The 13,066-nt window shown below is 36.6% G+C and overlaps 2 protein-coding genes across 3 annotated transcripts; one reads left to right on the top strand and one right to left on the bottom strand.

The window, feature by feature from the left end:
* Positions 1-436: 436 nt before the first annotated feature.
* phyhd1 (phytanoyl-CoA dioxygenase domain containing 1) lies at positions 437-10,290 on the top strand. Of its 2 annotated transcripts, XR_003675266.1 has the most exons (12): positions 437-586; positions 2,113-2,271; positions 3,169-3,244; positions 3,337-3,384; positions 4,380-4,435; positions 4,513-4,575; positions 4,665-4,686; positions 5,782-5,910; positions 5,989-6,105; positions 7,153-7,279; positions 7,382-7,501; positions 10,157-10,290. XR_003675266.1 is itself a non-coding variant. In XM_028463302.1 (11 exons), exons 1-11 carry the CDS (start codon positions 554-556, stop codon positions 7,428-7,430), a joined length of 879 nt encoding a protein of 292 aa, XP_028319103.1. In that variant the 5' UTR covers positions 437-553; the 3' UTR covers positions 7,431-7,658. The 2 variants fall into 2 exon arrangements, 1 of the variants encoding a protein (XP_028319103.1); XM_028463302.1 differs by lacking the exon at positions 10,157-10,290 and having other exon boundaries at positions 7,382-7,658.
* dolk (dolichol kinase) lies at positions 10,122-12,574 on the bottom strand. Its single transcript, XM_028463301.1, has 2 exons — positions 12,440-12,574; positions 10,122-11,873 (listed from the first exon to the last, which is right to left on the bottom strand). Exon 2 carries the CDS (start codon positions 11,776-11,778, stop codon positions 10,207-10,209), a length of 1,572 nt encoding a protein of 523 aa, XP_028319102.1. The 5' UTR covers positions 11,779-11,873; positions 12,440-12,574; the 3' UTR covers positions 10,122-10,206.
* Positions 12,575-13,066: the final 492 nt, after the last annotated feature.

The following is a 13,066-nucleotide window of genomic DNA, read 5'->3' as shown; positions in this document are numbered from 1 at the left end:
TATTGTCACTTTTAACCTCTTTTTATCATATTTCATGCCAATTTAACCACATTCACAATTTGTTATGCCCATTATTTTGGAGTTTAAACTAATTGTTCCCACTTTTAAGCCAATATTGACCCTTTGAACCTTTTTACCACTTTTTCTGTCAGTAATTTGCAACTTTTAACCAATTTCTGTGTTTTTTAAAATCCCATTTCACCACCTTTTTCACCATTTATTTTTTTTTCACTTTTAACCCGTTTATTTTTCACTAAAACAAGGATTTAGATCCTTAAAATGACCTTATACTATGTATGTAATATAAATATGCATTTCTGAAGCATTTTTACAGATTATTCGACCCAAACAATCCAGCAGGGGGCGCTGTTTACATTTATTCATTCCCATGTGTGTGACAGCAGTGCCACCTACAGGTCACTATGTGTTACTGCTACAGGCTCTAAAGTCCAAATCCTCTTAGCTCGTCTTTCTGTGTGATTTCAACGTGTTTTCTCGTAGAGCTGCACTCTGATGAGACGTTGTGTGTCCTGGACGTGTTTGTGCAGAACAGATGGACTTCATGACTGATCGAGATGTGGAGAAGGTGAGGATTAAAATCATCAGTTTGTGTCTGAGCTGCTGCTGCTGCAAAAAAAAACACAAAACAATAAAAGCCTCACATGTGGATCTGACTTGGTCTCAGTGAGAATAAAAGAGTTAATAGAATGCCTTTTGACTATAGTTTAAATCCAAAGTATTTTTTGTAATGTATTTCCTGTAAAGTACACGATCCATCATGATTACGTAACATCAGTGGTCCTCAATCAGGTCCTCAAATCCTCGTGATTTACAGCCTTAATATGAAGATATTAACATCAAACTCTGCTACAGATAAATAGAAAGAATAAGTAAAACTAACTCAACTTATTTGTGTTTATTTAGCTTACCGGTTCCCAACACGGGGGACGCGCTCCCCAAGGGGGCGTGACGTCATGACAGGGGGGGGGTGCGAAAGAGGGTTTATTTTTTTGCACTTTATTAATAATTTTTGTACAACGTTAACTGAATTGCTAAATTGTGTTAAGAATCTTTTTGTTTTCTTTGTTTCTTGTATTTTGTTTACATGTCTGAAATAAATAAATATATCAAAGAGCTTTATTACTGTTCTAAAATATGAGATTGCAAATGTTAAGTTATTTTTTAAAGGGATTTGAAGAAGAAAAGTAAAATTTTGATTTCATTTTTTCAAAAAAGGTCACACTTTTTTACTTTTTTGTGGTGATTGGTGGCTTCCTGAGAGTTGTTCCTTCTTCAAAGTTATTATGCAGATAAAGTTATTGCGGTTAGGTTTGGTCTTTGTCCATCTTCACCACAAAACTCCTTCTAATAATATATTAATTTCTTTTATTCACATCAAAGCAATCAGCAGACACCGCCGAGGAAGACTGACAATTGGCAGTCAAAGCACGTCAGGAGATCAAAGACAATTTCAAAATAAATAAATTTGTCTGGAAAAAAATGAAACCTTTACATATACATAAAAAGAACTTGCTTTTGCCTTAAACATTAAATTCATTCTGCTGCACAACAATATGAATATTGATTAATGACTATATTATAATAGATTTTTTAGATAAAATAGATTAAAATGAGTCAATTTTAAAGCATTTTCTTTATTGTTTTGGTTTAACAATTTTTTAAACATTATTTTAATTTCTGATTAGATATTTTTTATAATTCTGCACTTTTAGAGTTTATTCTCATCTAAATGTTTAAATTTTGTGTGCATATTGTTTTTTTTGTACCATTATTTAACCAGGAGACTCTCATTGAGGAAAAATACATTTACTGTCATTCTGTTTACTGTTATTACATGAAACAAAAGAAAATGCATCAGATTTCCAACATATCATCAATCCATTACATCACAGGCCTGTACTCAACCACTCCTACAGTCATTTTAGACAATCTAGTGAAGTTAAAATGCTTCTTTTTTAGAGAACCATAACCTCACTGTAGCTGAACATGTCATCTCTGAAAGATATGACCTCATGATCATTTCAATCTTCTACAGTTTATCATGAAACTCTTAAAGAAAATACATTTTCAACACTGATCCCACTGTCACAGTACAGGGAGGAGGGGTATGTGGTTCTGGACGGGCTGCTGACCCCCCAGGAGTGTGACCAGCTGAGGCAGCGGATGGTTGAAATAGTGGATGAGATGCACGTCCCCGAGCACTGCCGTACCGTGTTTTCCACCGACCACGACGAGCAGATCAAAGGACAGGTGAGGATGTTCAAAGCCTCTGCACAGAAACCAGACGTTTGTATCAACAAACAGATGATTGAACTGGACTCTTTGTATGCTTTGCTTCACTTTGACACCTGAAGATGCAGGTGAGCCTCACAGGTCTGTTGGTTGTAGATCAGGGGTGTCAAACTCATTTTGGTTCAGGGGCCAAATACGGAGCAGTTTATCTTAAGTGGGCCACATATTTTAGGCAGGAAAATAAGTAATTTGATCATTATTGTGATCTAGTTTGCACTTCCACATATGAATAAAAGATAAATTATGTACAGCACTGATAATATCTAGGCAATAAGTGACAAATATCAGTCCCTGGAGGATGTTCACTTCAGATTTTTCAGTCAGCTTTAATGTAATTTTGTGGAAAAAATGTAGTTCTTTTAACAATTTGAGATGAAAAATGACTGAAATCATGTGAGATAAGTGTGGGGATGAATGTAAGCCCTGCTAATCATTAAATTTGTGGTAACACTTTAGTTTAGGGAACACCTATTAACCATTAATTCGTTGCTTATTAACATATTGGCTCGTAAATAGTAATTATTAAGTACTTATTCATGCCTTATTATACATTTAATGGCAGTCTCGCAGTCCAAAGAGGGTTAGATATATGAAATAGTTAATAGGTGTTCCCTAAACTAAAGTGTTACCGAATTGGTTTTATTTTGGAGATATCTATAATTGAAATAGTTGGTCATTTACACAATAATTAATTGTTTCTCTAAAAAAAAAATTTAGTTTTCTGCTGCGGGCCAAAATGGATTCCCCGAGCTTTGAGTTTCACACATCTATAGTAGATAGTGCTGTTGTAGTGTGTGTGTGTTTATTCTTATTAATATAACTTTGTTGATTCCTGTGACCTTCTCTGACCTGCAGGGTAACGCTGATTATTTCATCACAAGTGGAGATAAGATCCGCTTTTTCTTTGAAAAAGGTGTTTTTGATGACAAAGGTGAACATTCTGTAAAACCTCATTAAGATGTGCATTTAAAACATTTTAAAAAAAAAAACAACGAGCTAACCTGAAGCCTTTTCATAATCTAGGAGAGTTCATCATTCCAAAACAGCGTTCCCTCAACAAAGTCGGACACGGTGAGACCTATCTAGATAAGTGGTTCTCAACTTTTTCAGCCCACAACCTTCAAAATAAATCTTCCAGAGACCGGGGACCCCACTTTACCCGAAGAACAGTCATGTGTAGACAGGGCCATCTATAAGGCAAAATAAAGGGGAGAGCTTTTTGGGGTCCATCCATAAAGTCAGCAAAAATTATGGTCCATTGTTCTATGAATCTGTGATAACCACATGTATTTATTAATCTGAATGATATCAACTATTTTCCAGGAAGTTTAGTATTATCTGTACCATAGTCATCTTAAAGATGTAAATCCTTATTTAATCAGAAATAAAAAGGGTTAAAAGTGGTCAGAAATGGTATTTTGAAAACCACAGAATTTTTTTTATTTAAAAGTGGCAAATTAGAGTGGCCAAAAAATGAACAGAAAAAGTGGTTTAAAAAAAAAGGTTCAAAGTGTCAATATTGGCTTAGAAGTGGGGTTAGGGTAATGTAATATGAAAAGTAGAAACAATTAGTTTAAACTGGCAAATAATGGTCACGACATGAATGTGGTTGAATTGGCTAAAATAAGCATGAAATATGGTGAAAAGAGATTAAAATTGAGAATAAATATGTGACATTAGGTGGGAAAAGTGGTGGAAAGGGTTTATAAGTGCCGAAAATGTCTTGAAAGTGGAAAAAATGTGCAGTAAAGGCTTTGAAATTTGATGTAGAAATGGCAGACATGGGAGTAATGTAGCAAAAATGCATTAAAGGAGCAAAAATATGGCAAGAAAAAGTTATGAAATATGTTAAAATGTGGCAAGTTTGATGTAGTTCCAGAAAAAATAGGAAAATAAGCAAAAATGGGCTCATAAAAATTCTTTGTTTCTTGAAGGCATCTGGTGACCCCCCTCCCAGTGTCATTGTGACCTCAAATGGGGTCCTGACCCCAAAGTTGAGAACCCCTGATCTAGATTAGAAGGCTATACTGTAGATATTCTCCTGCTCATCTGCTGTTTTCTTTTAGCTCTACACGCCTATGAACCTTTGTACAAAAAGGTTACACATTCATCGAAGGTTCAAGTGAGTTTAGCTGTCGGATTATTTTAATTATTAATCACATCACAGAATAACTAAAACATTCAAAATCTTTCTTTCAGGGGATTGCAAAGAAGCTGGGTTTAGTGAATCCTGTAATTCTGCAGGGCATGTACATTTTCAAGGTAAAATCATCTTTTTTTTGTTATTCATTGAAACACAAAGTTCACAGTGTTCATTTAAACATTTAAACATTTTTTCTATGTTTTTCTAGCAACCTGGAATTGGTGGAGAAGGTATGAAGTCAGATAATTAGCATGCAGTTGCTATGTAAAGGATATAAAGCATGTGTCGAACTCGAGGCCCGGGGGCCAAATCTGGCCCTTTGGATCATTCAATTCGGCCTGCAGGAGAAAGCATTTATCATTGTGTGAATTACCAAAAAATTCATTTTTACCATGCTTAATGACTGGCATATTTTTTTTTTTTACACAAATTGTGGGAATATTTTTTAAATTTTTTTTTTTTTTACACTAGGAATTTCATCACAAACAATTCCACAAAATTCCAGACAAAATATGTGTATATAAAAAACATGTATTGGTGTAAAAAAAAAAAAAAAGAAAAGAAAAAGATTTTGATGACATATGCAGACATGGAAAGATGAACAGATAATTGAATTAAAAAATATATATATAATATTTATTTTATTCTTTATTTGTATTTTGTTAATGGATAAATAAATTAAAAAAGACTTGCACAAAAATTTGTCTCAAAATTTTAATTTAATTCAAAGAAATATCTTTGTTGTTTGACAATTTTGAAAGTGTGTAATATGTTTGTGTGTGTATTTAATCAAAATCATATAAAGATATGACAAAATTAATTCATTAACGGCAGCAATGGCTGGAAAACAGGAAGCTGAAAAATGATTATTTGTAACTGTAATGTAGGAAAAAGTGGGTGGGACTTATAAGTTTATACTTCCACCCACTCCCTTTCCAACACAAATATGTATGCAGTGATATATGTATTTGGTTTTTTTTTGGGGGGGGGGGTTTCTGGAGGAAAGCCATCTGCATCAGATCTTTTTTTTATTTATTGTAATATTGTTTTTTTGTACTATTCCATTTGTTCGAAATAAAATAAATAAATAAAAAAACAAATAAATTTAGAAGTGAAGATCCTGCAGAGACTCAAATCTGTCATTTATTGCTTGAATTGAGATATAATTCACACAAGGAAGTGCAAACTAGCTCACAATGTTTAAATCGCCCATTAGATATCAAACTACTCTGTATTTGACCCCTGCGTGAAACAGAATTTGACCCCCCTGATATAAGTGATATATACTGTATATAGTGTTGATCTTTTATGTGTTGTGGTCTCAGTGACGCCGCACCAAGACGCCACCTTTCTGTACACGGAACCTCTGGGACGAGTCATGGGACTGTGGATCGCCCTGGAAGACGCCACGGTCAACAATGGCTGCCTGTGGTTCATCCCTGGATCACAGAACAGTGAGTCTAACATGGTTTTTATCACGTCATCACGTCAGGGTTCATTTCTCTGCTTTGTGTGTGACGTATCTATTTCAGATGGGATCACACGACGTATGGTTAGAACCCCGAAGGGAACGTTCCCACTGACGGACTTCATCGGCAGAGAACAGCAGTATGAGGAGGACAAGTTTGTAGCTGCGCCGGTTAAGAAAGGTACAATTAAATATGAACAAATAACAAATGAGTGGGAAATATGTAAATATAGGACAACTGTGTACCTTGAGTTGGCTGCTGTTTATTTTCATGTTTTAAAGCTGCTTGAGATGGAAAATTCTGATCAGATAAATCCATAGTTTAGGCCTCGTAGATCAATAAATCAAAGATGATTTACTTTGAAAAGAAGATGTAAAACCTTTTGGTGTGCGCATTGTCATTAATCTGGCGATACGATATATCCCGATACTAAACAATACGATATACATTGCGATATCAATAATTACAAATTATACTTTTACAAGTACAAAATGGAATGAAATACAATTCATTTCATTTTTTTACACTAGTGAGAAGAAGTAAATGGTAACTAACTAATGTATTTGGATATTTTTTGAATCGATACAATAATTGCATGGTGAAATATTGCAATAAATCACTGAATCGATTTTTTCTGACACCCTTAGTAAAAGCACATTGCATTATGGGATGTAGCGTTGTGAAAACAGATTCATAGAAGTAAAAATCTTTTCAGGAAATTTACTTTGATCTGCTGACGTGTCGTCTGCCAACTGTCAGTCTTCCTCAGAGGCATCTACTGGTTGCTTTAATGTATCCCTACAAGTTATTTGATAAGGAAAGCATCAAAGCATCCACTGGTTGCTTTGATGTGTTCTTATAAGGAGCGTAAAGTAAATTTCCTGAAAAACGTTTGCTGAATAAATGAAACCTTAATTAAAAAAAGAAGACAAAATGGAATTAGGTAAAAACACTTTAATGCATCTGTTTACGGAACTCCACATCCCATGATGCAATGCGTGAAATTACCAACAAGTGCTTGTGGAGATGAAAACAAACTGTGGCAATTTCAACCTTTTACATGTTTTTTTCGAGTAATTTATTGATCTATGAGGCCTACACTAATACTTTCTCATAAAATAAATAAATCTCCAGCAGCTTTAAAATGGGTAAAAAGTGCCTAATTTGTCAAATAATTCTATTTTCTTGGCTTTGACTGTGCCTTTCATCATCTTTCTTCATCCTCAGGTGGTGTTATTTTAATCCACGGGGAGGTGGTGCATCGAAGTGCCGCCAACGTGTCCGAAGACTCCCGTCACGTCTACACCTTCCACCTCATGGAGAACCAGGACACCCGATGGAGCCCTGAGAACTGGTGAGGCTTCAGGAACCTTTTTATAAGCTTTAAATATACATTTCTGCTCTTATTGTTGTTTATTTTACTCACTGGATTCTCCAAATATCTTGTTTTGTTCAGGTTGCAGCCGACAGAAGAACTCCCTTTCACACATCTCTACACTAAGTGATGGAGGATTTTTGTTTCACGCACAAAGCTTTACTTACAAATGAGCCCCAGCACCACCTGATTGGACTGAATGTAAATTTTAAATCCATTTTTATTCAATGCCCCATTTTAGTTTTTTTTAGCCTGATATCAAATCTTTGCCAATGAATTTAAAAAAAGGAAAAGAAAGATGGATTTTATGAATGCAACTAATCCTTTTAACTGAATACAGACAATTGTTTTTTTCTGAGCTGTGAGTTATTTATTCATACCTTTCACAATAGAAAAGCAGGAGAAAATGTAGAGGATGACAAAACATCAAAAATTAGAAAACAGACCCATTAATTAAACACAGAAGTGCGTTTTATTATTATTATACAGACAACAGTTTTGCTTTTAAGAATGTTCACATTGCAAATACCTTAAAAAGAATTTAACAAATAAACAACAAATAAATTAGAATTGGGAGGTATATTTGTTTTCTAAAATGGCGTATGAGGGCCACATTAAAAAAAAAAGAAATGAGCGCTACAAGATATATATATATATATATATATATATATATATAGAGTCGTAATTTTATGAGAATAAAGTCAATCTTAATAAAGACTATTTTATTCTCAAAATATTTTCACTTTAATTTTGAATTATTATGACTAATCTAATAGAATTATGATTTTATTCTCAAAATGTGGCTTAAATTTTGAATTATTAAAACTTTAATTTAATAAAATTACAATTCCTTTAAGAACCAACTTTAAATTATCATAAAGATACAACTTTATTCTCAAAATAACACCACTTTAATCTCATAGTGCCCAGATTTTTTATTTTATTTTAATGTGGCCCTAATACGCCGTCGTAGTTTTCCTCTGATACACTCGCATGCGTTGATATAAAAATAACAATATTAGAACAAAGATAAAACAATATAATTAATTAATGACATCATAAAAACGTTAAAGATGAACCTGAGAGCACACGTCTTGTGAACTGTTGCAGCATCCTTTTCTGACAATGATAAATTAACACAGTTTCAGCAAATAATGCTTATAAATAATTTTGGATGATAGAAAAGATGTTTGTTCTTTAGCAATTTACAGAATCATAAAATATCATTTCAAAGCTCAGTATTACAAGGAAATGAGGAATTTTCAACAATCTTTGAAGGGTCCCGTTGAACAAAGTTAATGTAAATATTAATAAACCAAAGCAGAGTCGTACAGTTTACAATGATTTCATGCAGGAACACCATAGCGAGGTTCTGTCATAGCAAAGTATAAATCAGCCCTTAAAAAAGAGAATTCATCGGGGCCGTCATGCACGCAATTTTTTTTATATAGCTTCAAAATCTACTTAAGGCAATAATAATAATCAGTGAAGTACTTTGTATTGCCATCAGGGAGGCCAAACATGAGCTGGATTTTTAAAAGAATAAAACAGTGGCTTTAATAAAATAAAAAACAAAAAACCATACACACGATACCACAGTGTGGTCCATTTATGACTTAAACATGTTTTAGTTACTTAAATAAAACAAGAATTACAGTTAAAAATAAAACAAAACACATGCTTTTTCAAAATAAGTGTGTGGTTGTGTCTTTTGGGGGCTATTATTTGATATTTATCTACTTTTATATTTGCATAAATTAGACGTCGGGGTTGATTCCAGTTTGAAAGTTAACACTGTTGACTGCAAAAAGAAAGGGAGCTGCTCTCTTGTTTGTTAAACTGACAGCCTTTCCACAGCACAGTTTTGACCAAAAACTTAATGTAATTTAATTATAAATCAACATTGGTTGATAAAAGGTTGTTGCTGCAATAATAACTTTCTTAAAGTTTTGAAAAAGACCAAATACCCCCATTAAACTTTCATTTAAACTTGCTTGATAACCCTTTCATTTAATAATTCCAACAATATTGTTTTTTAACAATATGTTAATGTTTCATTTAGTCAAACAACAGAAATCTACTTTGATCTCCCGGCAACTGACTTTCTTTTGACAGAGGCGTCTACTGATTGCCTTGATGTTTCCTTTGAAGTTTCCTTGACTTCCACGCAATAATTCCAGCAAAATTATTTTTTTGTCTTCTCTTTGAATACGTTGTCTAAATAAATTAAACCTTAACATATTATTTAAAAAAAGGCTGGAATTATTACTCTGAAGTCAAGGAAACTTCAAAGAAAACTTCAAAGCGTTCAGAAGACGCCGCTGATTGGCAGTTGTCAGTCAAAACATGTCAGGAGATCAAAGTAAACCCTTTAATTTGACTGAAAATCGAGTCAAATACATTGAAAATAAATTGATTAAAAAAGATGTTTGGATGAACTGAGGTCCTCATAAAAGTTTGTCTTACAGTTATATCTTGTAGAAATTGTAATTTTGTACATATTTAATTCATTAAATAGACCAGTGGTTCCCAAACTGGGGTGCGTGACATGACAGGGGTAAGAATATATTAAGGTTTCATTTGTTCAAACAAACTTTTTTTGGGAAATTTACTTTGATCTCTTGACCTGTTTCGACTGCCAACTGTCAGTCTTCCTCAGAGGCGTCTACCGATTGCTTTGATGTCTTCATACAAGTTATTTAATACTTTCCTCATGAAAGAAAGACAAAATGAACTTCCTGGAATTATTCAGTGTAAGAAGTCACAGAAATTAAAGGCTGGGTTTTTTTTTTTTATGCCAACAAATGTGCGAATCTCTTGGTTATTGTTTTTTTTGTTTTTGTTTTTTTTTATTAGACTCCTTTTTAAATCAGGATGGGATTGGTTCGTCAGTACCGTTGAGTCACTCAAAGCAACAGCAGTATGAAGAGGTAGAGAGGGAGCAGGAGGTTGTCGATTTGCGAGGTGTAGGCCTCCAACATGGCAACCAGTGTGATGGAGCCCACGATCCACGAGTAGGTGGAGTTCAGATTGATGCTCCCGTCGAAAATAAGAAACATCGCCACGGCGATGATCTGTGCAAAAACCGACGTGGCCGTTCCCTCCAGAGTCTTCTTGGTGCCTGGCCATTGGATCTCCCCCATGGTGCTGCCGAACACGGACGCCACGGTGTCCCCGACCCCCACGGCCAGCACACCGGCGTAGGGCACCAGTCCTCCCACACCGGGGAGAACCCCTTTGGGGGTGCAGGGACCAGGGAACAACCATACGGGCAGGGACATGCCCAGCAGCAGGTAGATGTGTGTGAAGATGAGGGGCCCCGAGTCCCGCTCGTCCAGGAACAGAGTCAGCAACTGCCTGAGGAGCTGACCCAGGGGCCGGATCCGGAAGTAGCGCACATACTCCAGAACCAGGAAAATGGCTAAGCATCCGACGGACGCCACGTGCAACAGCTGCTTGTCATAAATTAGTCCGGGGACGAACGTGGCCACGACAATGAGATGGAAGTACTTCCTGACCACGGTGGAGGCCTGGTGCTTCTTAGAGCCCGACTGGCGCTGGTAGTTCTGATGCAGCACGACGCAGGTGGCCACCACGGCCAGGAAGGCCCAGTAGCTGAGCAGACACAACCGTTTATCATTCAGTGTGATGAAGTCCAACAGCCACATGATGGGGTGCCGCCCGATGAACAAGGCGAGCCACGGCATAAGGATCCCCAGCCCCAGGACGGCCGTCATCATGTGGAAGAACAACGACGATACCCACGTCTCTGACTCCATGAAGCAGAAAAGCAGCGCGAAGAAGACACCCAGCAGCACCGAGCCCACCACCACAACCGGGAGGAAGTAGTTCACCGGGTCACCCTTGACCTCCGACAGGTTCAGGGAGCGTTTAATGAGCTGGTTGATGATAAAACTGATCCCCCCCAAGATGAGGAGTGCCTCCCCCGGGGTGAAGCAGCGCGGCAGCAGGTACAGCACGATCAGGCTCAGATAAACAAAGATTAGCAGCACCTCCAGGACCTCAATCACCTCCGACACTGTCAGCGTCTGCTTGGTCGTGTACAGGATGGCGCTGGAGGCCATCCCAGCGATCACGCAGGTGTTGGTGGGCACTGGTCTAGTGATTCCCAGTGCGATTAAGGACAGAAATAAAGCCAACATCATGCCTGTGATGGTGACCACCATTGAGAACCGCTCAAAGTAGACATTCCCCGAGGCTAAGCACTTCTCCCTCAGCGCCAGGCCCAGTAGAGGCATGACCATGGAGGCCGGGACGATGCCACTGTTGGCCGCCGGACGGAACTGGAACACTGCGGCCCCCGACCTGAGCAAACGGTCCCACTTGTGCTGGACGTAGAAAGCCTGGATGAACAAGGCGATGCAGCTCCATGAATGCTGGTTCCACACGACCATGTGGACGCACAGCACCACGGACAGCACTACCGACGACTCCACGTACACAGGGCTGATATGCATGGCTGCTGGTGGGGGGAGACGAAGACTTAAGACCCACACAGATGGTCTGATTGATCTGCTAATTCATCATTGGGCGGACACTTTTCACTTTGGATCTAGAAAACACAGAAAAGTCGCGTTACCATAACACAAGGAGAAAAAATAAGGTTTTACATCAGAGGTTCATGACCCCCATTTTCATATCACAAATGTCTGGCTACCCCAGAGTTATTTGATATCTATTGTGCGTGATGCATATTTAAAAAATAAATAAAAGATTAAAAAATATAAGTTTTGTATATCACCATTTTGAGAAGAAATATCGAGATATGAGTTTTGGTCCATATCGCCCAGCCCTACTTGCCATAGGTTTTGCCTCTTTCTTTCTGAACTTTGACCATTTATTATCTACCTCATGTCTGGACATTGGTCACATTAGACACACTATTAACTCTGACCTCGTTTTAAATAAATAAATAAAAAACCATTATTTATCCTCCAGATCAGCGGCAACCATGTGTTAATGCTGCAGAGAACAGGATGAGAGCCACTGCAGACTCAGTGAAGTCATTGATGCTGCACCAGAGAAAGCGTCGAGCAAACGGAGCTCACAGCCGCACTAGGGGCGTAAGCACAGGGTGGTGAGGGCATCGAACCCTACCAATGAAGGACGGATACATACCACATCAGAGCACACCTCACTGGATAAAAGACGCTCTTTGATCATGTGTGACTGGCGTCCTTTCAGCGCCGCTTTCTGTCCTTTGTCAGCAGCAGCTACAAAGCTTCTCACAATCGTAGGAGGAGGCCATCTTTGATAGCCGGGTCACGTGGTACACTCTTTAAAAGTATCTTTTAAAGGCGTATAGTTAATTCATGGAACCTGAACTGAACCTGGATTATACAATTAAAAAAATGGTTTCATTTATAAATGTATACATATATACACAATGATAAATCACAAAAAAATAAATAAAATGTTTTAATAAAAGAAAAATGTGTCTAAATTTAAAACCAAAAATTGCATTACGTTTTTCAAAAAATTGTATTTCATTTATTTGTTTATTTTTAATTCAAGTTAGTCTTTATTTATTTATTTATTTTATTCAAATGTTATTTTTCATAGTTGGGCCATATTTCTGTGTAGAATTTTTTTGTCTAAATCATTCAATCTCCCAAATAAACTATTCACATACAAACATTCAATTTTTTTAATGTCAGTTACTTATTTTATTTGCATTCAGACACTTTTTAATTTGATTTTAAAGTTGTTTTTTTCATTAGTTAGTTATTTTTTTTATTGAAAATA

This window comes from Gouania willdenowi, chromosome 12 (assembly GCF_900634775.1).
Source record: "Gouania willdenowi chromosome 12, fGouWil2.1, whole genome shotgun sequence".
Classification (NCBI taxonomy): domain Eukaryota; kingdom Metazoa; phylum Chordata; class Actinopteri; order Blenniiformes; family Gobiesocidae; genus Gouania; species Gouania willdenowi.
Note: the sequence above shows the minus strand (reverse complement) of the source record. Positions and strands in the feature narration are given on the sequence as shown.